Genomic DNA, 25,906 nt, shown 5'->3' on the forward strand with positions numbered 1-25,906 from the left:
CTCAATACTCACCCGGCAGACTCCTGTTCCTCTTTCAGGTCTCAGTTCAGATTGTCCTCGGTTCAGATTCCTCTGAGAGTTCTTTCCTGACTCTCTTCTTAAATTATGTCCTCTGTCGTACTTTCTCATGCTGACTGAAATTTCCTTCCAAGTGGATGTTCCAATTTGAATTAGGTATTTGTAACTGAGGGCAGAAACCGTGAGTTTTGTTCACCGCAGTATACCCAGAGTTTAACACAGTACCTGGCTTTTGGAAAAGGCTCAATATGTATTTGTTGAATAAGTGACTGTATGAATGAATGACTTGGCAACTGATTAAATGGAAGGTAAGTTGTTTTTTAAAAAAAGGCCCAGTCCTTCTGCCTGGGTAGCTGGAAAGATGATGATAGCTCTCACAAATGCAGAGGTCAAGAGGAGGGTCAGATACTGTTCTGTGCCCCAGGGAATGGTCTGGTTTTGGGTTTGCTTTAGGTTCCCAGGGCACTTTCAGGTGTCTTGAAAGTTGTGAAGCCTAGTCAGGAGCTCAGGAAAGAAGTTAGGCTAAAGACACAGTTTTAGCAGTCAATGTTGGTATCATAATTGAATCAGGGAGGGAATGAAATGCCACAGAAAAGATTATACAGAGAGAAAGAATCTAGTTCACGTCGATTATGTTAGCGTTGCCACCCCTTGTTGAGAATAATAGCTGGCGTTTGTTAAGGATTGTCCTAAATGCTAAACAGGCAATCCCTCACCTGAACCTGCCAGTAACCCATAAAATAATTATAGGACTGTATCACTCTTGTGCAGATAGGAAACTGGATTCTACAAACATTTAGTAACTTGCGTACGGTCACACTTGTTCCTACCCAACTCTAGAGTTTTTGCTCTTTACCACACTGGGGTTGGGAGGAGCTTGTGGGGGTGGAAAAGATAATTGTCCTGTGTCCTTTTCTCTCTTCACTCTGCGTGGTTAAACCAGGATGTAATCAGCATATGAGATTCCTCTCAGCGTCCAAAGCTGGAGCTGGCCAAGTGGAGCAGATGGCCACCCTGCTTAGTATGAGTGTTCTCCAGTCTTGGCTGCGACTGTGGCTTGGCCGTTAGATTGATCAAAATTGCCCTTGAGGGTAAGGACTCATTCCTGAGAGGTTCAGAATTAGCATCATAAGGTTAGAAACCTTTAAAATCAAAGGAGACCCTACAGTTTAGTTCCCTTTGGACCAAAGTCAGGTCTCGCCCTTCAGAACTAAATCCATTATTCACTACAAAAGTTTTCTTCAATAGCATTGAAATTACAATATAAAGAGACCAAACCTAAGCTAGGTGGAAATTAAACAGCATTAACTAAACAATGGGACTTCTGACCATAATACAAAGCAGGGTTCAAAAATTCTACTCCTATAAAATAAGGGAGTTATCCTAAATGACTTTGAAGGCCTCTTCCAATTCTTTTTTTTAAAGATTTTACTTTTTTGCTTTTTCTCCCCAAAGCCCCCGGTACATAGTTGTATATTCTTCATTGTGGGTCCTTCTGGTTGTGGCATATGGGACGCTGCCTCAGCGTGGCTTGATGAGCAGTGCTATGTCCGCGCCCAGGATTCAAACCAACAAAACACTGGGCCGCCTGCAGCGGAGCGCGCGAACTTAACCACTCGGCCACGGGGCCAGCTCTGGCCTTTTCCAGTTCTAAAGTCTAGGTATATTCTAAAAGTTCTAAAAGTCTAGGTATATTCTACATTTTTAGACTTTATCTTTAATTAATAGCCACAAATTTCATCATTATCTAAAGCTTCCTGTTTGGGTATTTCTTTTAAATATATTTTTTCAACTGCTTTTTATCTACATTCTAATATCTTACATTGCACAAAACTTCATGTTTTGAATGCCGGTATAACTTTAATGTCAAATAGAATCATTTCTTTGCAGAGGCATGTGTAAATTAGGGCCTGTGAGATTATAAGTACAAGCTAACTTAACAAAAATAATTACACATCCACTGACATTAAATCTGTCTGGGCAGCCGTGGGAACCCACTAGAGGTATCCAGCCCAGCAGCCTTTTAAAAATGGGGTTGGGTCTTCAAAAAGGGAATGGCATTTCAGCTGGACTTTAAAGGGTGTGGAAGGTCCTAGTCAGGTAGAGATGAACCAGGAGGTTTTCAGCTGCAAAGAATTATGAGCATAGATGTGGAGATCAGGAAAAGTGAGAAAAATCTGAGGAACAGCAGGTAGTTTGGTTTGGCTCGAACAACAGAGGATCCATGAAGGCACAGCCGAGAAAAACCTGACAGACCTTTCAGGTGGTGGGGGTGGGACGTGCATCGTCTGTAGAGACCTGCAGGCCCAGCTGGAAGTTCTGGATTAAACATGTACTAGCTGTGTCACCATAGACTAATTACTAAACATCAGCCATCCGTTTCTTCATGTTCGCAAAGGCCAGTTTTACTAGCAAAGTGAGGTTGAGGGTTAAGCAGTTTATCTGATAAATAATTCTTCTATGATAAATGATATAATAGGATATTGTGATATGATAGATAATTTTATCTGATAAAATATTTAATTCATAATAAGCAGCATTATTTTGAAAGAGAATGGCAGAATTCACATGAATTTTTAAAAATAATATAATCAAAGAAATTTCTTATTTCTAGAGAACTGCTTAGGCATAGCCTTTGTGCAGATGCGTTCATTCTCCTCTGCTGGAAAAGTTTGAGAAGATGTGCTCGTTGGGATGCTGTGTGGAGTAAATGAGATAAATTGTGCAAACACTTGACCGCGCCTGACCCACAGTAGTTGTAAATAATTGTTCTCTCCCTTCCCTCAATAAATATTCATTGCCTTCCTTTCCAAGGAGACTCGAAGTGTGGTCTTGGGACCTGCAGGGTCAGCATCTACTAGGAACTTGTTAGAAATGCAGATTCGCAGGTCTGCACCAGTCCTACTGAATGAGAAATTCTGAGGGTGGCACCCAGCAATGTTTTAACAAGCCCCCCAGGCTATACTGATGACCCTGAGGTTTGAGGGTCGCTGGTGTAGTATATTTCTTCGCATGCCTGTTCTGTAATACTTGGTGTCCTGATAGCACCTTAAACTTTCTGAAATGTCAGTGTATCCTTTGATCTTTGGAATAAACAAATGCTCTCCATTTCTTTATGGTTTCCTTTTCCTCATTTGCTAACATCTCTTGTTATTCTTCAAATACTATTCTTATTACTGAATTATGTTACTAATATCATTATCATAATGATATTATTACACCATTATCACCTTTATTATCATAACTGTCATCATTACCTACACCATCTGTCGCATGCTTTTGATGAGAAGGTTAAATATGGAGGCATCGGTTTCATAAGGTTGTTGGGCTAATAGTTCCATCTTTCCTTTTCTGTCTTACATCAGCCACCTGGAGCAATATGGAGTCCTCCTAATTGATCTCCTCGCATTTCTTAATATAATTAATAGATTGTGACTTGTAGCTTTAACAAAAATTAGGCACCCTAGTTGCAGCTGCCAGGAGAAGCTGTTCTAAACACACTGTCCTTCTCAAGCATAGAGCTTTTTGCGGGGGGTGCTGGGAGGGTAGTTGGGGTGCACGTATGTGTTTTGACTTTTCCCGGCAGTTGATGAAGTCAAGGGCCAGGAGATTAGGGCCCGCTGGAGTTCTCTTGGTGAAGCAACAGTAGCTTCCTAGAGACCTTCAAAGCCTGTCTGTAATTTGCGTAGCCTGAAAGATGTTGTATGCATCTTTATTTCTTCCTATTTTCAAAACAAGAAGGGGGGGGTGGGCAAGTAAGACACTAAAAATAAGGAGAAGTAATTTCCGGATAAGAATTTCCTTTTGGCTTAAAATGTACTGGTTTTTAAACCTTAAGTTCCTCCCTATTCAAGCAGTGGCTTTGAAGATAAGTGAGATTGATGAAACTCTGGACACCTTGAATGAAGGATTCTGAAAACCAAATGTCCCAGAATTGTTGGTTAGAGGCTTCTGATAGAAATGTCACTGCATTGTAACTGCAGGGACAGTTTGTCAGAAAGTGGGTAGATCAGGCCAAAAATGATCAGACCTAGGTTATGTTTTTGACTCACATGATGTCTTCAAGTAGACTATTTAATGCCCCACTGTTACCATTGGCTGTTTAAATTAAAAATAAAAAGCTTTTGTCAAAGATGCTTTTTAGTACCAAGTATTCATGTTGCTATGGCGTTTTCGGAAGAAAAGCATACATGGTCATATGCGCTACAAAAATTGTAAATGGTGAGATAGTAATTTTGCAGTGAATTAAGAACTCACTATTAAAAAAAATAGAGGATTCATGTGCATGTATTGTATGCAAATCTGAGGAAGAAATGAGATCTCAGGTGGTCAAAGTTCTGATCCTTTTATATTTGTATATGCTATAATGAAAAGTGGAATCCATGTAGACTTGGTAAGTGGCCTGTAACTCTTGAGGTTTCTAATTTCTGCTGTGATAGCAAGTCTAAACTCAGATAGACTTGGACACCACTCTGGATTACTGTCCATAAATATAAAACTTCTGTTTGCAAGCCAGCAAGCGGAGATCAACTGGAACAATGCCCTTTCAGGCTCCTATGGCATATACCTCAGACAAAAGTGGAAAAGATTGGTTACGGTTGGAGTACACATATACTGGGGCCCTGACTAAAACTATTGAACCAAAGGCCACTAGAAATCCTCATTCTTTGGCTAAACAATAATCTGACTCCACTTTTCAATTCTTCTTTGGCTCTTCCAAAAGAATAAGAAGCAAAAGCAAAATATGAAATCTCCTAGATAGTGTGCATTTATATTATTCACGCTAACAGCCTAACAGAGTAATTATGAGGACCCAGGTCATCATTTCACCAGAAGTTCCAAATATCTTCAAGTCTTACCATCTTGTTTGACATTTTGAAAATATGTATATTTTTTATTATATTTCAAAATATGTAATTTATTAATATTTTTTAAAATTCTCCCCAAATCTTCAAGTAATATTGAGATGCTGTTATGAAAAGAAGTACATAGTTTCTAGCTTTGATAGTGAGGGATAAATTGGACTTCATCGAAATTAAAAACTTTTGTGCATCAAAGGACACTTTCAAGAAAGTAAAAAGATAAACCACAGATTGAGAAAATATTTGTAAATCATATATCTGATAAAAGTCTAGTAGCTGGAATATATCAAGAAGTCTTATAACTCAACAATAAAAAGAGAAATAACCCAATTAAAAAATGGTCAAAGGATATGAATAGACAGTTGTCTAAAGAAGACATACTAATGGCCAATAAGCGCGTGGAAAGGTGCTCAACATCATTAGTCATTAGGGAAATGCAAACCAAAACCATGTGACATACCTCTTCACACCCACTAGGAGAGCTGTAACCTGAAAAAAAACAATACAGAAAACAAGTGTTGGTGGGAATGTGGAGAAACCGGAACCCTCCTGCATTGCTAGCGGGGATGTAAAATGGTGTGGATGTAAAATGGTGCGGCCACTGTGGAAGACAGTTTGGCTAAACAGTTACCGTATGACCCAGCGATTCCACTCCCAGTTATCTACCCAAAAGAATTGAAAGAATATGTTCACACAAAAATTTGCACCCAGATGTTCATAGCATTATTATAATAGCCAAAAACTACAAACAACCCAGTTGTCTGCCAACTGATGAATGAATTAAGCAAGATGGTATATACACACAATGGAATATTTTGTTGTTGTTAGTGCCGTTGAGTAGATTCCAACTCCCAGTGCCCTGTGGACAGCAGAGCGGAACCCTGCCTGGTCTCTGTGCGCCATCCTCTCACCTTCTGGCGCTCCCATCAAACAGTGCTCCGCTGCTGATCATAGGATTTTCATGGCCACTTGTTTCGGAAGTGGGTGGTCAGGTCCTTCTTCCTAGTCTGTCTAGTCTGAAAACTCCGCTGAAACCTGTCCACCATGGGTGACTCTCCTGGTATTTAAAATACTGGTGGCATAGCTTTCAGCATCACTGCAACATGCAGCTGCCCCAAATGACAGCCAGCAGACGGTGGTTTGGTTCCCTGACTACGACACAAAGCTTCGTAACCACTAAACTACCAGGGCTGGCTCATGAAGTATTATTCAACTGTAAAAAAGAATGAAGCACTGATACCTGCTGCAACGTGGATGAACTTTGGAGATAGTATGCCAAGTGGAAGAAGCCAGACACAAAGGCCACATACTGTGTGATTCCATTGCTATGAAATGCCCAGAATATGCAAATCCATAAAGACAGAAAGTAGGTTGGTGATTGTCAGGGCAGGAGAGGAGGATTGAATTGGGAGGGACTGCTAAGAGGTATGGGGTTTCTTGTTGGGGCATTAGATAGTGGGGATGGTTGCACAACATTATGAATATACAAAATTCAATCAATTGTGCACTTAAAAAAAGAATAAAGAGGGGCCAGCCCAATGGCATAGTGGTTAAGTTTGTGCGCTCCGCTTCAGTGGCCCAGGGTTTGCCGGTTTGGATCCCTGGTGCAGACCTGCACACCACTCATCAAACCATGCTGTGGTGGCATCCCACATACAAAATAGAGAAAGGTTGGCAACAGATGTTAGCTCAGGGCCAATCTTCCTCACCAAAAAAAAAGAAGAAAGAGAGATTATATGTGATCACAGACCTAGAGAGAGAGAAAATCCAACATACAATTACACCTATTCAGATTCATAAGGACAGTTAGGGGGCGTGATGCTGTTATCTTTTCTCCTGTTAGAATCTTAGCTGGGTAAGAAAGAGTTTATTGTTTCATTTGCTGAAATACCCGTGGAGAAAAAGAAATCTCACCTATATTATTTATATTTACCAAGATTAGATTTGGCAGTTCTCAACACGAGAGAGATTATCATGACAAGTGTTTGGGAGGGTTGGAGAAAGAGCAGCTAATTAGCCACTCACAGTGTGACAGGCCAACCCTAGGCCAGATCAAGTCACAAAAGGAGCAAAAACCTGTTTCTCCACTGAAAACCAGCGGCATAAGTAAAACGGGAGAAAACCGAGATTACCACACACTAATTAGATATTTTTAAAAGAGAATCATAAAGTGTGCAATCCAAAAAGCATTAAGAAATAGGCGATAAAACATGTCAGGTCTGTAAATCAGAAAGAAGAGGAGGAAGCAGTAACAGAAAGGGCATGAAAGAAAGCAGCAGAGGCCGGGCAGACAAGTCAGAGGCCAGGGGAGTGGAGTGGGGATGGACCAGATTCCAAACGACAGACATTCTTTTCCTTCTTCTCCCCAAAGCCCCCCAGTACATGGTTGTGTATGCTATTGCAGGTCCTTCTAGTTGTGGCATGCGGGATGCCACCTCAGCATGGCTTGATGAGCACTGCTGTGTCTGCACCCAGGATTCGAACCAGTGAAACCCTGGGCCGCCAAAGCGGAGCGTGTGAACTTAACTGCTCGGCCACGGGGCTGGCCCTGAAACGAGATTCTTGTCTCCTGAGTCCGGGGATATTCTGATTGATAAGATCATCTGCCTGGAAGTTGCCACCATGTGGTTTACTAACTTATAGAGAATTAAAATATAATAAAATGCACTGAATACAGGCAATAAGGGTGTCATTTTATCTTTTCTGGTAAAGGCATTTCAGTGTCTTAAAGCGCCTCAAAGTCCGTCCGAACATCTGTTGTCCCTGTTCCACTAAAATGAAGAAATGCCAGTCAATAGCCTCTTTTAGCTTTAACATTCTTTCAATCTATAAATTTTTGTAAAATAGTTTTTAGGAAAAAAATTAAAGTAACGAAATAACTATGTGACCATTTGAACAAACTACCAGTATCAAAAAATACTATAATCCTGATGTTCAAACATAAGGATAATGTTCTTGACATCCCTTTTGCCATCTGATCTGACTTGAAATACTCCTGAGGGCTTGCCACTGATGGGTGACTAACTTTTTCCTGGGCCAAGAGGCTCGTGAGAACCTGAGTGTCTAGTTCCTGTAGCGTGACAAAAAGAGGGTTGGTGACATCAGAGTCAGTCTTTGGTTGTATCAAACTTTTCGGCTTTTGCAGTTTTCCCAGCCAGCCGGCATGTGTGTGTATCAGTCACTCGCACTAAGCTTGGGAAGGCCTTGCTTCCTATGAGCACTGGTGAAACGGAGCAATGAAAGAGTTACTATGGTAGGACTTTGGGGCAGTTCAGGTTTAGGTTGTTTGGTTGGGTTAAGTGACTAAAAGACTAGTACTTCTTAGCCTTTGTAACAGCCCTCCTTTCTCTTTCTTTCTCATAAGTAAGACCCACGCACTGGTTTACCTTTAAAATGTCCGCTCTATTCTTTTATTCCCAGGACGTTTTGATCGCTTGTCCCGGTTTCCCTGAATCCTATACCACAGTTGTCAAAATATTTAAGAGATCCAGCTGGAGGTAACTCTCAGAAATCAACTGCTGTATTCTTATTGCCGGATGAGGGTAAGGACATGAGTCCCCAAGAATTAGATTAGCAAAGAAAGTACAAGAGAGCACCTCTATTTAGCATTAAAATACGTTTTTAAATGTCTTCAGGTAGGGAGATGAGCAGACATAAACACGGTTGTGCACGTGTCTGTGAAAAGGTGCTTGAGACAGGTTGTTATTGAGAAACTGAGGCGTGATACAGCTATAGCTTTAAAAGCACACAGCTGCTTGTTGTGCTTCACTCACCGGTCACTGCCAGGGCCACTGCATGTGGCCAAAGCAGCAGAGTGGAAATCAGGTGATAGGGATTCTAATTTGAGCTGAGCTCTACTAACCTTGGGAGTTCGGGTTATCCCCTTGGACCTTAGTTTCTTATCTATCTAATGAAAAGTTTAGAGTCAGGCATTTCTAAGGTTTCTTCAGTTCTAAGAATGTGAATATCCTAGGAGTAACCACTGAGCGTATGACTCAGTGGAGCTATTCAGGATTTTTGGTGTGTGGAAGGTATTTTGGCCCCTTGCCCTTACTATCCGCAAAGCTTAATCTGGTGAACAGAAACAAAAGACCAGTTCTGAACAAATTCCAAAGGTGGGCTTCATCCCCACCTAAATGTCCTTAACCTGCGAGTGCCCTTCCAGCTGATGGTGATTGGTAACCCGGTTCTAAGCATGAAGTGCCTCAGCAGCTACCTCTCGCTCAGACAGACGGCGTCAAGCAGGGCTTAGCTCTCTCTCCTATTTTCTTTCTTTCCTCTGTATAGTTCTTTAGCACAAGGAATTTCCACTTTGGTGAAAGAATAGAAAAAAAAACTGATGGCAGATCTTCAAAGTAAAAATGATAAAATTATCATTTGAAAATATTTGCTAAAAATAAGCTACAAATAAGCCGGTGTTCAAAAGCAGTGCTATTTTATATTCTATTCTGTGATGCTTGGGAAAATTTGACTGAAATTTGATCAAAAGAGCAGGTAGCTATTTGATAGATCTTGAATGTGTCCTTCCAATATTGCCCAAAGCAAAATACCCATTACCTATGGTAACATTCCGTAATCCAGAAAAGTTATAATATCCAGATGAGATAAGGATGAAATGGGTTTTTCCAACATCTCTTTAAACTAGAAATCCCAGAGTTGCCGTGATCCTGTCAGTACAATCCCTAAGAGCAGTGACACACACAGGCTTTTTTGAGGTTCTCTGTCCCCCATCCCTTTATCTCCAACTATAAGCTTGAATTTTGAGTTTGAGATGAGTTTCAGTCACTTTGCTCTAAGGAGCCCGTTGGCCATCTAAACCAGATCGTCTCGCAAAAGGTGAAGGTGAGGTTTAGGAAGGCGGCCTGGGCTATGGGTCTGGTTACCACGTTGCTGAAGGGTAAGAAAGAAATGGGTAGACGAGAAATAGAGACGCTGGGTTAGACCATGGTTCTAGGAGATTGACTGCAAAAGGAATAAGTAAAATTGAGCAGGAGCTAGAAGCAGCAACCAAAGGCTGGGGTGGGTGGGGAGTGCTGGAGGGTACCGCTGAGAGCCTGGGCGTCTTCGGAGGTGGAGGGGATAATGTGCCGAGTGGCTGAGTGGTGGACGCAGAGGTGAGAGCCATCAGTTAGAATCGGCTTCATCACTTCCTAGCTAATCAGCACAGGCAGGTCAGAGAACTGCTTGGATTTGTTTGCTTATTTGTAAAATGAAGCAATAACCTTTATTATTTACCTCGCCCAGCTGTTAGGAGGATTTAGTGGGATAATATATGTAAAGTGCTTCATTCAATGCATGACACGTGTGAGTGCTCAGTACCGTTCAGTTGCTGGTATTGATGATAATAGTAATGGTTGTTGTTAATGAGAAGAAAAGAATAAGGGAGCCAGCAAGAAAGATCATCGAGGAAGTTCCCGAGGAAGACTGGTGTGGGTGGAACTCAGAGGACTGGGACCAAAGGGCAGGAGGAGCTGTTTAAAGAGAAGGGAGGGGGGGCTGGCCCCGTGGCCGAGTGGTTAAGTTCGCGCGCTCCGCTGCAGGCGGCCCAGTGTTTCGTTGGTTCGAATCCTGGGTGCGGACATGGCACTGCTCATCAAACCACGCTGAGGCAGCGTCCCACATGCCACAACTAGAAGGACCCACAATGAAGAATATACAACTATGTACTGGGGGGCTTGGGGAGAAAAAGGAAAAATAAAAAAAAAATCTTTAAAAAAAAAAAGAAGAGAAGGGAGGGACGTCTTCCTCTCAATCTGGAGAAGAGGACAGAAGCATGGATTTCAAGCAGCACTTCTTAAGGTTCCTCATGGACAGCTCCCTAAAGGCCCTGGTGGAAGACTGAACAAGTCTGCACTCTCACGGGCTTGGGGGATTTGGCATAAAACGGCTGTTGAAAGATAGAAATGTCGTCGAAGTCTCGTGTTGTGTCTTTAAAGTACAGGTCAACTTTGCATTCCATTTTGTATAATTTATTTTTTATAAGTTACTTACCAGTTAACTTACTTGAAAATTTTTCCTGCAGAACTTCTAGGAAAGCAGATGTGCCACGTCTCTCTTGCAGCTTCCATCAGTTGCCCCAGTTTGAGCCGAAACCCTGATTTACCTCCTTGTTTTTCTGTTTTATCTCAGTTTCGTTTGCTTGCACTCCCTTAAACACAGGCCTTTTCCAAGACCCAGCGCTTGGCCTGCCCTCCGTTTGTGGCCTGTCCTGTGAGAGCTTATCTTTCTCCCTGGCTTCAGCTGTCAGCAGCAGCCAACACTGCCAGAGCCAGCCCTCCTCCATCTTTGTGTTGCTGTCAGTGCTACCACCCTCTTTCTAACCTGTGAGACACGGAAACTTGAGGTCAGTGGTCCTCCCATCGGGGTCCATGTACCCTAGGGGTACACAGAGACTTTTCAGGAGAGACATGGGCATGGGTAAGGGAATCAGTTTCCAGATTTTCTTCTTCCATGTGTACTCTTCTAAAATCGTTATGCTTGAGACTGTCTCCTCTGAAGGTTCTCCTTCCCCAGTTCTCTTGCAGTCACCTCCACCATCTGAAAAAGAAAAAAGGCGTGGTGCGTTGGCCCAGGGGCTAAAAATTTCACAAGACACCGCAAAAGTAAAGCAAAGAGGTGCAGCACCTTGTTTTATCCAGGCAACAAGCTCACAGCAACCCTTTGCCTTGCCTATCCATCTTCAAAGGAGACTTCAGAAATAAGGTGGTTGTCATGAGGGAGAAGTATTAACATGTTTATTTGAAGTGAAAACTGAAGTTAGATTTCTTTTGACAGAATGTAACTGATCAAGCTGACTGGTTTGTCATTTGATTGCATGGCAGACATGTTCCATATGTACTTTAAGGACATCTTCAGTAGACATTTTAAAAAACACAGGGGCCAGCCCCGTGGCTGAGTGGTTAAGTTTGCACGCTCTACTTCAGCGGCCCAGGGTTTCACCAGTTCGGATCCTGGGCGTGGACATGGCACTGCTCATCAGGCCACACTGAGGGCAGGGGCATCCCACATGCCACAACCAGAGGCACTTACAACCAGAATATACAACTATGTACTGGGGGTGGTTTGGGGAGAAGAAGAAAAATAATAATAATAATAAAAGTAAAAAATAAAAAAACATCATTTGCTATTGTTTAAAGTTATAAATGTTAGATGGCAACTTAAAAATGTGAGACGGGATATATAGTTTTTCAGAGTTCTTTTAGGGGCTATTCCAGCAAAAAAGTTCAAAGACCGTTGCAGTGGCTTAACCATCTTTAATTTGTCCTTTTCTGTCATCCCCCACATCCAGTCAGTCATACGGATTTTCTTCCTCTTGTATCAATTTCAGACTCTGCCTGGTTCTCCAAACCTTCCCGTCCATTTTTGTTATACTGTTTTTCCCCTCTCATAGTTAGCCTCGTCTCTTGAAGTGACGATTCCATGCTCTTTCCTTCCTTTCTGTCTTTACTACATTATTCTCCTCCCTCGGAATGCCCTTTCCTTATATTCTCTGTTCATCCTGACTACTCAGTCATTGTTGGTTTCTCTCTTCCCTAACCTCTACAGCATTGGCTATTCCATGCAGTTAGCACTTACAGAACATCATTTGATGTCTCTTTTCTTTCTGTCTAAAAAGTTCCTTAAGAGTTAAAAAGCGTCTCTTACAATTCTGCCATATCCCCCTTTGCCTAATGCGATGCTGGCCACATAATGGATGCTTAATAAATATTTTATTGTCTGCTTAGAGTCCAGAGTATTCGTTCTCTCATTCTTTCAACCATTCAACAAATATTTTGGAGACCTTTTTTGTACCAGGTACTGTACTAGGCACTGGAGTACAGCAGGAGAAAAAACAGACGAAAATCCCTGCTTTCAAAGACTGATAAGTATGTGAAATAGATAGTAAGTGAAAGAGCAATAAGTGCTGAGGGGACAATAGGAAAATAAAGCAGGAAAGAAGAACAGGAAGTGCATATTGGTGGCAGGTGAGGGCCGGGGGAGTGTGTGCAGTTTTAGATAGGAGGGTCAAGGAAGGCCTCACTGGTGAGGTGATATTTTAGACCTGAAGTGCAGGGGACTTGAGCTTATCTGTGGAAAGAGCATTCCAGACAAGGAGCCTCTTAATGTGAAGCCTCTAAGTCTGGACCTGCCTGACCTTCCAGGAAGGGAGAGCTTTGTGGCTGGGGCAGAATAGTGGACACCAAGAGTAGGAAGTGAGTCAGAGGAAGGTGGGACTGGGGGAGGGGCGAAGGGGTGGTGTAGGTTCTGGTTGGACTTTTGCTTTTGCTGAGTGAGACTGGAGGCCTTCCAAGGGTTTTGAGCAGAGGAGTGAGCTTGCTGGACTTAGGTTATAATAAAATCCCTCTGGCTGCTGTCTTAAGGATAGACTGAAGTGGGGCAAGAGCAGAAGCAGGGAGATTAGTCAGGAGGCGACTATAATAATACAGACCAGAGATGGTGCTGACTTGAACCACAGGAAGAAGTGGTCAGATTCTGGGTATGTTTTGAAGGTAGAACAGATAGGATTTGCTGACTGATTGGGTTGACAGTGGAGGGAAGGGAGGTCAAGAGTGATTGCAAGGTTGCAGGGTTTCAGTCCAAGTGAGTGGAAGGGGAAGTTGCTGTTTGTTGAAATGAGAAGGCTAAGGGAGGAGCAGGGTTAGTGAGGGAGTTCAGCTTGGGACCTGTTAATTTGAGGCGTGCACCTATTCAAGGTGTCAAGTAGGCTATTCAAGGTGGAGTTCAGGGGAGAGGTCTAGGCTAGAGATGAACCTTTGGGAGACCTCAGCAGACAGGTGGTATTCAGAGCCATGTGGCTGGATGAGCTCACTGGGCACTGCACTGTTCAAGCAGAGGTGAAGCAGGCTCACATTTATTGAGCATCTAAGATGTACCAGGCTTAATGCACAAACCCTAGACTGGATACTCATTTTACTGATGAAACTGAGGACAAAAAAGGTTAACTAATTAACCAGACTGAGCTGACAGCTAGTAGTAGCAGAACCAAGATTCAAACCGAGACCTGTCTTAACGCCAAAGTCCAGTTTGTCTAACCATCCAGTGCCTTAATTCAACAGTACGCTGCATTTCAGAAAAAGTGGCGAGCCATAGTCAGTACCCTTATATGATAAATATGCTGTTAATCTTCTTTTGAAATGCAGTTGGAAGGGAAATCCATTAGTTATTTGCTTGTCACCCAGAATGAAGATTAGATTCCGAAGCTCTGATATCCCCTTGCTGCAGAATTTCTCAGCTAAGGCCTGCTCTACCTCCCTCTAACTTTATGTGAATGTGTGCGCGTATAATTTTATGACCACTTAGGATATTTTAGGCACTGTGCTAACTACTTTATGTGCATTATGTCCTTTAGTCCTTACAACAACTCATTGAGGCAAGTACTATTCCCATTTTTCAGATGAGGAAACTGATGCTTAAGATCTAACAGCTATTAAGTGTCAATTACTGTTGGTCAATCAATCAAAAATAAAGTATACAGGGGGCCAGCCTGGTGGCACAGCAGTTGGGTTTGCATGTTCCACTTCAGCGGCCCGGGGTTTGCCTGTTTGGATCCCGGGTGCACACATGGCACCATTTGGCAAGCCATGCTGTGGTAGGCGTCCCACATATAAAGTAGAGGAAGGTGGGCATGGATGTTAGCTCAGGGCCAGGCTTCCTCAGCAAAAAGAAGAGGATTGGCGGTAGGTATTAGCTCAGGGCTAATATTCCTAAAAAAAAATTATTTAGTGTTTATATTAATTATATATAAATTATACAGGATAGTATGCTATGGGAGATCCAAAGACAAGGGAAGCCTTTAGGAAAAGAGGTTGTAAACGTATGAAAATTTTAATACAAAACAAAAATGTAAAGAATAGCGTATTGTAGCATACAATGATTTGCCAAATGAATCTTAGTCTTAAGCGCCATTCATTTAAGGCATGAGTGCATAACACACAGAGCCATGAGTTCATTGTGGTCTGAGGTAGACTTAGAGAAGGAGACACTTGAACTGGGCTTTCAAGAATGGCTAGGATTTCATATGGTAGAGAGGTGGTTGGAGAAGGTATTCCATGCAAAGAGATTGGCATGAGCTAAGGTCTAGAGACAAAAGACATAAGATATGTTTAGGCAAAAACTAGCTGATCAGTTTTAGCTGAAGCAGAGAAATAGAAGCTTTAACTAGAAATGTCCTTTAGAAGATAGACTTTGAATTTTAGGCTTAGGAATTTGGTAGTCTGTTGAGTAGTCAGTTGGGAGTCATTGATGGTTCCTGAGCAGGAGGTGAAGGAAGAGTTCTCTGGTGTAGGACTGCTGAGGTATGAGGCTGCAGGCAGAGAACAGGGAGGAGGGTATGGCAAGTCTTTAAGGGTGAGGTGCTTGGGGTCCTTAACTGTAAACGTTGCACAGGAGAAAAAAGGAGGTGCTGGTGGTGGTGAGGGACACTGGAAAGGAGGAATCAGCAGGATTTGATGGCGCCATACAGGGAACCAAGGAGAGGGAGGAGGCAGAGACAACTTCAAGCTTTTGAATGTGTTCTGTAACCTGGACAAAGGTAACGCATTATAACAATAATGTGTTGACATTAATAAACAAAAAAAGAAACCAAGAGAAGCCTGATTTAGGGGGAAAGTCATGTTTTAGTTATATAGAGATTGAGATGATATGAGATAGCAAACTAAAAGCATCCAGTCAGGAAGTAGGAAATGTGGAACTGAAGCTTGAGAAGCTAGGATTAAAGATGTGGATTTGTCTTGGGCATAAAGATCATATTAAGTTACAGAAGAGTAGATGGAGTTTTCAGAGAGGCAGTATGGTGAGAATAGTAGAAGGCCAAGAGTGAATCCTGGAGGTCAGCCATATTTAGGAGCCACAAAAAAGCCTTCAGTGAAAGAGACAAAGGAAGATAGGTTGGTGCAATCCATTCAAATTGTAGTCGGCCACCCTTCACCAGTCAAAGTAAGCACAGAAAGTGAGAGTAAACATTTAGGAACTTTTGTAGCAATTTGACAGTGCCACATCATCCAAACCCGTGACTTTATATTTATGAAAGTATTGATCCACAACAGATGGGAAATTTTAAAAATTGGTCTACACCATTGACTGAGAAGTGCTGGGTTAGAGGATAAAGGCCAAGAGATCTACTCGTAGGTGTATACCTAAGAGAATTGTTCATAGCAACCTTATTCATAAAACCCCAAAAGTGGAAACAACCCAGATGTCCATCAACTGGTGAGTGGATAAACAAAATGTGGTATATCCATACAAAGGAATATTATTCAGCCAAAAAAAACAGAATGAAGTACAAGCACACCTCAAAAATATTGTGGGTTTGGTTCCAAACCACAGCAGTAAAGGGATTATCGTGATAAAGCGAGTCACAGAAATTTTTTGGTTTCCTAGTGCATATAAAAATTATGTATAAGTATGCAGTAGCATCATATCTTTTAAAAAATGTACATACCTTATTTTTAAAATGCTAACCATCATGTGAACCTTCAGTGAGTTGTAATCTTTTTGCTGGTGGAGGGTCTTGCTTTGATGCTGATGGCTGCTGACTGATCGGGGTGGCGGTTGCTGAAGGCTGGGGTGGCTGCGGCAATTTCTTAGAATAGGACAACAATGAAGTTTGCTGCTTTGATTGATTCTTCCTTTCAGAAATAATTTCTCTGTAGCATGCAATGCTGGTTGATAGTATTTTACCCGTAGCAGAACTTTTTTCAAATTGGAGTCAGTTCTCTCAAACCCTCCCGCTGTTTTATCAACTATGTTTATGTCGTATTCTCAATCCTTTGTTGACAGTTCAACAGTCTTCACAGCATCTTGACCAGCAGTAGATTCCATCGCCAGAAACCACTTTCTTTGCTCATTCGTAAGAAGCAACTCCTCTCATCTGTTAAAGTTTTATCAGGAGGTTGCACAATTCAGTCACATCTTCAGGCTTCACTTCTAATTCTAGTTCTCCTGCTGTTTCCATCACATCTGCAGTTACTTCCTGCACTGAAGTCTTGATCCCCTCAAAGTCACCCATGAGGTTTGGAATCAACTTCTTCCAAACGCCTGTTAACGTTGGTATTTGAACCTCTTCCCATAAATCATGAACGTTCTTAATGTCATTTAGAATGGTGAATCCTTTCCAGAAGGTTTTCAATTTCCTTTGCCCGGATCCATCAGGGGAATCACTGTCTGTGGCAGCTGTAGCCTTACAAAATGTATTTCTTAAATAATAAAACTTGAATGTTGAAATTACTCTTTGATCCATGGGTTGCAGGATGGACATTGTGTTAGCAGGCATGAAAACAACATTAATCTCATTGTACATCTCCATCAGAGCTCTTGAGTGACCAGATGCATTGTCACTGAGCAGTAATATTTTGAAAGGAATCTTTTTTTCTGAGCCATAGGTCTGAACATTGGGCTTAAAATATTTAGTAAACCATGTTGTAAACAGATGTGCTGTCATCCAGGCTTTGTTGTTCCATTTATAGAGCACAGGCAAAGTAGACTTAGCATAATTCTTAAGGGCCCTAGGATTTTCCTTATGGTAAGTGAGCATTGGCTTCAACTTAAAGTCACCAGCTGCATTAGCGCCTAACAAGAGAGTCTGCCTGTCCTTTGAAGCTTTGAAGCCAGGCATTGACCTCTCTAGCTATGAAAGTCCTAGCTGGCATCTTCTTCTGATATAGGGCTGTTTTGTCTACAGTGAAAATCTGTTGTGTAGGCTAGCCACCTTCATTAATTATCTTAGCTGGATCTTCTGGAGAACTTGCTGCAGCTTCTGCATCAGCACTTGCTGCTTCCCCTTCCACTTTGATGTCATGGAGACGGCTTCTTTCCTTCTGCAGCTTCCTCACCTCTCTCAGCCTTCATAGAGTTGAAGACAGTTAGGGCCTTGCTCTGGATCAGGCTTCGGCTGAAGGGAATGTTGTGGCTGGTTTGCTCTTCCATCCAGACCACTAAAACTTTCTCCGTATCAGCAATAAGGTTGTTTCACTTGTTTATCATTTGTGGATTCACTGGAGTAACACTTTCAGTTTTCTTCAGGAACCTCTTTGCATTCACAACTTGGTTAACTGGCTCAAGAGGCCTAGCTTTTGGCCCATCTCAGCTTTTGATATGCCTTCCTCACTAAGCATAATCATTTCTAGCTTTTGATTGAAAGTGAGAGATGTGCGACTGTTCCTTTCACTTAGAGGCCATTGCAGGGTTATTAATTGGCCTAATTTCAATGTTGTTTTGTCTCAGGGAATAGGGAAGCCCGAGGAGAGGGAGAGAGATGGGGGAATGGCTGGTTGGCAAAGCAGTCAGAACACACACAACGTTTAATGATTAAGTTTGCTGTCTCATATAGGAGCAGTTCATGGCTCCCCAAGACACTTACGATAGTATCATCAAAGATCACTGATCACAGATCACCGTAACAAATATTATAATAATGAGAAATTTGAAATATTGAGAGAATTACCGAGGTGTGACATAAAGACATGAAGTGAGCAAATGCTGTTGGGAAAATGGTGTCAACAGACTTGCTCAATGCTGGGTTGCCACAGACCCTCAATTTGTAAAAAATACAGTATCTGTGAAGCACGATAAAACGAGGTATGCCTGTACTGATACATGCTATAACATCAATGAACCTTGAAAACATTCTGCTAAGTGAAAGAAGCCAGACACAAAATGCCACATGTTGTATGACTCCATTTATAGTAAATACCCAGACTAGGCAAATCCACAGACACAGAAAGTAAACTGGTGGTTGCCAGGGTCTGGGGAAAGGAGAGAATGGAGAGTGACTGCTAACAGGTATGGGTTTTCTTTAGGGGAGATGAAAACGTTCTGGAATTAGATAATGGGGATGGTTGCATAACCTTGTGAATATACTAAAAGCCACTGAATTCTACACTTTGAAATGGTGAATTTTATGGTATGTAAATTAAGAGAAAAAAAAACAAGGAGATTATATACCTCAAAACCAATGAAAGAGAAGCTTTCCCAAAAAAAGAAACTAGAGCAGGGCAGTTGAGGAAACTAGGGAGGAAGAGAAGACCGTTGCGTTTGGGCGTTACAGAGACGATTAAGCCAAGTGTCACTCCATGTGTCAGCGATTCTCACAGTGCAGTCTCTGAGCTCCCAGGGGTCCCTGAGACCCTGAAAGTTATTTTCGTAATAATGCTAAGATGTTACTTGCCTTTTTCACCGTGTTGACATGCGCACTGATGGTGCAGAAGTGATGGAGGGAAAGCTAGCAGGACTCACGGCAAGGGCCCCACACACCCCTGCTGCCCCTGTTCTCCACCGCCGTGCGCTCCCAGTCCAAAAAGAGGCCAGATTCACTGCAGAATGTCCTCGGCGGAGCGTGAATATTATTAATTTTACTAAATCCCAACCCTTGAGAACATGTCTTTTTGATATTCTGTTGGAAGAATGAGGAATGTGCACGAAGCCCTCCTGCTGAAGCACAGGGTGTCTCGAGGCCGAGCCTCGGGCCATCGACGAGTCACAGGGTGAATGAACACCTCCTTTTTCCCTGGAATGCCATTTTTACTTGAAAGAGTGACTGACAGACAAACTATGGTTATTTAGACTTGAGCACTTGGCAGGTAGTTTCTTGAAAATGTACAAATTGAGCCTGTCACTTCAAGAAAAACAACTGACAGTATTTGTAGTCAATGATAAAATTCAAGCTTTCAAGTGAAAATTAGAATTTTGGAAAACCTGTATCCTCTCCCATGAGTTTGAGAGCTTCCCAATGTATAAAGACTTTTCTGCTGAAAATCAGTGGTGATGTTAAGAAATGTGTTTTTTTACAACAAAACATCAAACAACCCAGTCAAAAAATGGGCAGGAGACATGAACAGACATTTCTCCAAAGAAGATATACTGATGGCCAATAGGCACATGAAAAGATGCTCATCATCGCTGATCATCAGGGAAATGCAAATCAAAACTACACTAAGATATCACCTTACACCCGTTAGAATGACAAAAATATCTAAAACTAATAGCAACAAATGTTGGAGAGGTTGCGGAGAAAAAGGAACCCTCATACACTGCTGGTGGGAATGCAAACTGGTGCAGCCACTATGGAAAACAGTATGGAGATTCCTCAAAAAATTAAAAATAGAACTACCATACGATCCAGCCATCCCACTACTGGGTATTTATCCAAAGAGCTTGAAGTCAGCAATCCCAAAAGTCCTATGCACCCCAATGTTTATTGCAGCACTGTTTACAATAGCCAAGACGTGGAAGCAACCTAAGTGTCCAGCAACAGACGAATGGATAAAGAAGATGTGGTACATATATACAATGGAATACTACTCAGCTGCAAAACAGAACAAAATCATTCCATTTGCAATAACATGGATGGACCTTGAGAGAATTATGTTAAGTGAAATAAGCCAGCGAGAGAAGGATAATCTGTGTATGACTCCACTCATATGAGGAATTTAAAATTATGGACTAAGAACAGTTTAGTGGATACCAGGGGAAAGGTGGGGTGGGGGGTGGGCACAAAGGGTGAAGTGGTGCACCTACAACATGACTGACAAACATTAATGTACAACTGAAATTTCACAAGATTGTAACCTATCAATAACTCAATTAAAAAAAAGAAGAAGAAGAAATGTGTTTTTTTATATTGTATGTCAGTATTTGGAAGATCTGCCTAACTCGTGAACTGATACTTTGCAAACGACTGATGGCTGATGTTACAAAAACCATGCCTGGGTAAAAGACTCATTCCAAGCATGGGAGAGACCAGTGGATCTTAATGTAACAGAGTATGAAAAGTTGATTGATATGGTTGTAGACTCTGCATTGCAACTGACCTTTAAGAAACTACTTACTTGTCGAGTTTTGCTATAGTAGCAAAGAAGAATATCCAAAATTATCTGAAAAGGCTATTAAGATTCTCCTTCCACTGTATAACTGTGTGATGCCAGATTTCTTCATATTTTTAACCAGAACAACATGTAAAAATAGACTAAACACAGAGACAGATTTGAGAATCCGGCTATCTTCTGTTAAGCCAGATAAAGGCCAGAAATTTGTAAAAATGTAAAACAATGCCATTCTTCTCATTAATGGTCTTACTAGTTTGTTTTGGAAAATATAGTTGTTTTCATTAATTATTTCATTAATTTCTATTAACATGTAGTAAGTTTCTCTTTTTTTTTGATGAATTAGTAGTTAAATTTTCCTAGTTTTATCTTCTAATACAGTCGATATTGGTAGATAGTATCCATCCTAACAAAAATTGTTTGAGGTACTCAATAATTTTTAAGAGTATAAAGCGGTCCTGAGACCAGAAAGTTTAAAACCCACTACCACATGCTGCAGACGTTATAGAACACTTTGTGGAGTGTTAGTTCCATCTTCTCCCACACACTTACCAGAACACACTCTATTTTCTTTTTACCAGGGTCATGTGAACCACTGACTGATCAGATGGGGTCATATCATATTCCTACAGAGCCCAGAAATAGCTAGACAGGATGAAAGGCAAAGAAATTTACCAGACTTTAATGGAAACAGCCCATTTCTATTTCTTCAAATGAAACCTCAGAACCTTTAGGTTTAGTAAGTAATTTCAGAGCATCCCTGATGGCTAGTGGTTAAAGTTTGGCATGCTCTGCTTCGACAGCCCAAGTTCAGTGCCCAGGCACAGACCTACACCACCCGTCTGTCACTAGCCATGCTGTGGCAGTGGCTCCCATGGAAGAACTAGAAGGACTTACAACTAGAATGTACAACTATGTACTGGGGCTTTGGAGAGTAAAAAAGAAAAAACAGGAAGATTGGCAACAGATGTTAGCTCAGGGCAAATCTTTCCCAGCAAAAAAATAAGTAATTTCACAACTCTTGTACAGAGACTAAGGAGGAGTTCCATAACAACTAGGTTGTGATGGATCCTAGTCCCCAGCTCAGACGGCACTTGGACCCAAGTAGATGTCCAATGACTGACTGGAGCATACAGCTGTGTCCACTACATGTGCTTGACTACAGGCCCTGAGAGAATCAAGCTCCATGCCTCCCAGCAGTCTGCTTTAAGGATCACAGCATTTTGAATGCCCTTGTTTTTGCTCTTGGAATGCTCTCATTCGAGTAGGGCATCCTCAGGTTCAGAGTGGAGCTTAACTTATCATCCTCCATCTGCCAAGCTCCTGAAGGCCCTCCTTTAAACAAACAATCAAAAAGAAGAAACAGTTACAGTACTGCCAAACAAGTCCTTTTAAAAACCTCTGGATGGCTTAACAACAAAAAAACAAACAACCCGATCAAAAAATGGGCAGAGGACATGAACAGACATTTCTCAAAAGAAGATATAAATATGGCCAATAGACACATGAAAAGATGTTCATCATCGCTAATCATCAGGGAAATGCAAATCAAAACTACACTAAGATATCACCTTACACCCGTTAGATTGGCAAAAACATCCAAAACCAAGAGCGACAAATGTTGGAGAGGTTGTGGAGAAAAGGGAACCCTCATACACTGTTGGTGGGAATGCAAACTGGTGCAGCCACTATGGAAAACAGTATGGAGATTTCTCAAAAAGTTAAAAATAGAAATACCCTATGACCCAGCCATCCCACTACTGGGTATCTATCCTAAGAACCTGAAATCAGAAATCCCAAGAGTCCCTTGCACCCCTATGTTCATCGCAGCATTATTTACAATAGCCAAGACATGGAACCAACCTACATGCCCAGAAACTGATGATTGGATAAAGAAGATATGGTATATATACACAATGGAATACTACTCAGCCATAAAAAAAGACAAAATTGGCCCATTCGCAGCAACGTGGATGGACCTCGAGGGTATTATGTTAAGCGAAATAAGCCAGTCAGAGAAAGACGAACTCTATATGACTCCACTCACAGGTGGAAGTTAACATATTGACAAGGAGATCTGATCGGTGGTTACCAGGGCAAAGGGGGGGTGGGGGGAGGGCACAAAGGGGGAAGAGGTGTACCCACAACATGACTAACAATAATGTACAACTGAAATCTCACAAGGTTGTAATCTATCATAACATTAATAAAAAAAAAAAAAACCTCTGGACCAGGTTTGTGAAACAAACCTCTGCCTGTTTGGTGCTATTAAAGGAAAGACAGCAACCCCCAGTCATCCAGCTCAGAATTTTATTCTCAGGACCTCGTCAGTACTGCTGCCTTCCACCAGGACTTTAGGAAGGCGGTGCTCCTCACCCTGGCTGCACGTAGAACCACCCAGCCCTGCTGGATCAGACTCTGACAGGTGGGTGGGTCGGTGAGGAACAACTTTCGTTGTTTTTTTGAAGATTCTTCAGGTGACTGTAGCCACTATAATGGCTCCCACAAAATGCATTAAGACTCAGAAACAGCTTGTAGGACGACACCCTCCCAAAAAACAGCACAGCCTGAAGGGGTGACTGGGCAGCCAGGCTCCAAAGCCTGCTGAGCTGAGCAGCAGCCAAGAGCAAGGTTTGGTGTTTACACACTCAAAATCAGCTCTGCGTCGTCACAGCAACTCAGCCCAGCACAGCTCCTCCTTCCCCTCTGCGGGTTCATGCCAGGCTTTGCTGCTCTCTGTTATGATCTTAATGTTCTTGGTAACCTGGCCCGCTGCAGTCTTTTTATTTTCCTGCCACTTGCTCCATTTTCTTCTCGTGTGTTTACTAGTGAGCAATAATACTTCACCTGCATGGGACTCAACAACCTCCAGTCCCCCGAAATACACCTGAAAACAAGAGGTAGCAGAAAGGGCCTGGCATGGCCAGAACTGATGTTACCAGGCCTCTGCACTAAGTCTGTAGGGAAAGCACCCAAGACCCTTGCTCTCGTCTTACCCTCCTTCTTTTAACATTTAAAACAAAGTTATGGTTTCTAAGGCCTGCAGGAAATCAGAAGTAGGGAAAGGAACTGTTCTTGGCAGGCGCACTGAAAGCTCCTAAAGTGACTGTTGATCCCTGAATAGCAAGGACAGGGGCAGAAAAGCTCTAAGAAATGGATGCAAGAATTCAGAATGCCAGACAGTGTAGGCCCACGAGGGTCAGAGCAAACAGTTTTACACACCTCAGCAGGTCATAAAGCCGTCATGACTTGACTTTAGAGTGAGTATGACCCGGATCGCCAAGACAATGCTGTGTTCAATTTAAGGAGGCAAAGTAGTGTGTTGTGTTTTTTAATTTCAAGCATTCCAAATGGTTAAAAGTTTTAGTGCTTAAAGAGGTAAACTCTTAGCTATCCAGAACTTATTTATGAGTACTCTAGATAATTAAGATCTAGCCTATTTGTTGTTTCTATTCCTTTATATCCTTATCCCTAAAACATTAAAAATAAAAGCAAAAGATTTAAGACAGTCAGGTCTTATTTGATACACTTTCTAGGACATGGCTCTGATTCTTAGCAATACTTGCTATTAACCTGGTATTCTGTCTCGGCCAAATTTCTGCCCATGTGATACGTATGAGACTTGATCCTGTTTCTTTGCTCATTCATCTGACTGGGAAAGGGTGATAGATGCCACCCTGTCCCTTGAGCTAGTAATTCTATATCACTTCATCTCAGCTAGAAAATAAACCAGTACGCGCCACCTCCGCCTTCATTATGTACTCTATAAACAGAATGCTTGGCATATAGTAGGCATTCAGTAAATACTTGCTGAATGAATGAATGAGCCAGTTATCCACAGGGTAACTATAAAATTAACTACTTGCATGAAGCTATAAATTTGATAAATAGCCTAGCCCACTATGAGAACAGCAACCAAAGAACACCAGCAATTCTGGCACCGGGAAGATCAAATGGTTGATAGACTGTTATGTGAAAAAACTAGGATGCATAAGTACACAAGCTGTGATCATAAGTTAAAACAAAAGGTATGAGAAAAAAGACTGGAAGGACATAAGCCAATATGTAACTTAGCACTTTTACTTCGCACTTTCTTGGTGTGTGACTCTCTTCTAAGCATTGCAGAGTTAACCGAACTCACCACTATATTGCCAGTGATTAACTACAACTTAAAAGCAAGAATTCCAGCAACTGGGAACTGTCACCAGCCAAGAACACTAATTATGTAGATAGGATAGGTTAAGTGTCCTTCCAAAAAACAGTCAGAATTCTAATTCTTCGCATGTGCACTACTGCTGACAGACTACTGAGTGTGAGTCTGTAGTAAAACCCTGGAACACGCCAGTTTTAGTTGAGGAATACCAAATGTTATTGGCCCTTTTTAATTCAGTCAGCAACCCTGGGCCATGCATCATCAGGTCACAGCCTATCAGGCGACCCCTGTAGTTCAGTCATGGTTCTGGGACTATCCTCTGAGTCACGGCCTGAGAAGATGTTTTTCCAGTATACCTAAATGGATTTATAACTCGGTCAGTGCCCAGACCTCAGTATGTGAGGAGTATCTACACATATCCTGTACACATATATGCAAATGTATATGCAGTCAGCAATCCCAAATTTATATTTATCCTCTTAATAATCTGACTGATAATACTATAGCAGGACAGGTGATGAAATTATAATAGATCATAAAGGTGTAAAATAGTATTTCTGGGCATAGTTGGGTACCCTTGATTCCTTATATCATTTAAGAAAAATGGCAGAGAAAATTCCTAGCAGTATTTAACAGGCTGTAAGTGAAACGTAGTCTTAGTACCCAGTTTTGTATTGCCTCAATATAAAATTAGTATCTTCAGTTTAAATTTGTATTTACAAAGAGACTTTTGATTCTTGGGGATACTGTTATCATCTTCTCTGTTGACAGCCATATAATATATGTTTTTTCCTCTCTGGGCTGAGTTTCATGACATATAAACTTCCAAAAGAAAATTGGGAGGGCACCAGGCACGAGTAACCCACTCTGCTCTTTCCCCCTCCAGGTTACCCCCTGGCTTTGTTTTACCGGCATTACCTTTTCTACAAGGACAGCTACCTCATCCATCTCTTCCACACCTTCACAGGCCTCTCAATTATGTATTTTAACTTTGGTGAGTGAACTGGATTAGCAGTGGCACCACAGTTAGAGGGAAGCTGGGAAGGAACAGACTT

The 25,906-nt window shown here is 41.8% G+C and overlaps 1 protein-coding gene across 1 annotated transcript in view; it reads left to right on the forward strand.

Moving 5' to 3' along the window:
• Positions 1-25,906, forward strand: part of LPCAT3 (lysophosphatidylcholine acyltransferase 3) — a 36,233-nt gene that overhangs the window by 4,355 nt on the left and 5,972 nt on the right. Inside the window, exon 2 of the mRNA XM_046642872.1 lies at positions 25,738-25,845. Coding sequence (XP_046498828.1) covers positions 25,738-25,845 — 108 coding nt within the window. The remainder of the gene's footprint in view (positions 1-25,737; positions 25,846-25,906) is intronic.

The sequence above is a fragment of the Equus quagga genome, chromosome 1, assembly GCF_021613505.1.
Source record: "Equus quagga isolate Etosha38 chromosome 1, UCLA_HA_Equagga_1.0, whole genome shotgun sequence".
NCBI lineage: Eukaryota > Metazoa > Chordata > Mammalia > Perissodactyla > Equidae > Equus > Equus quagga.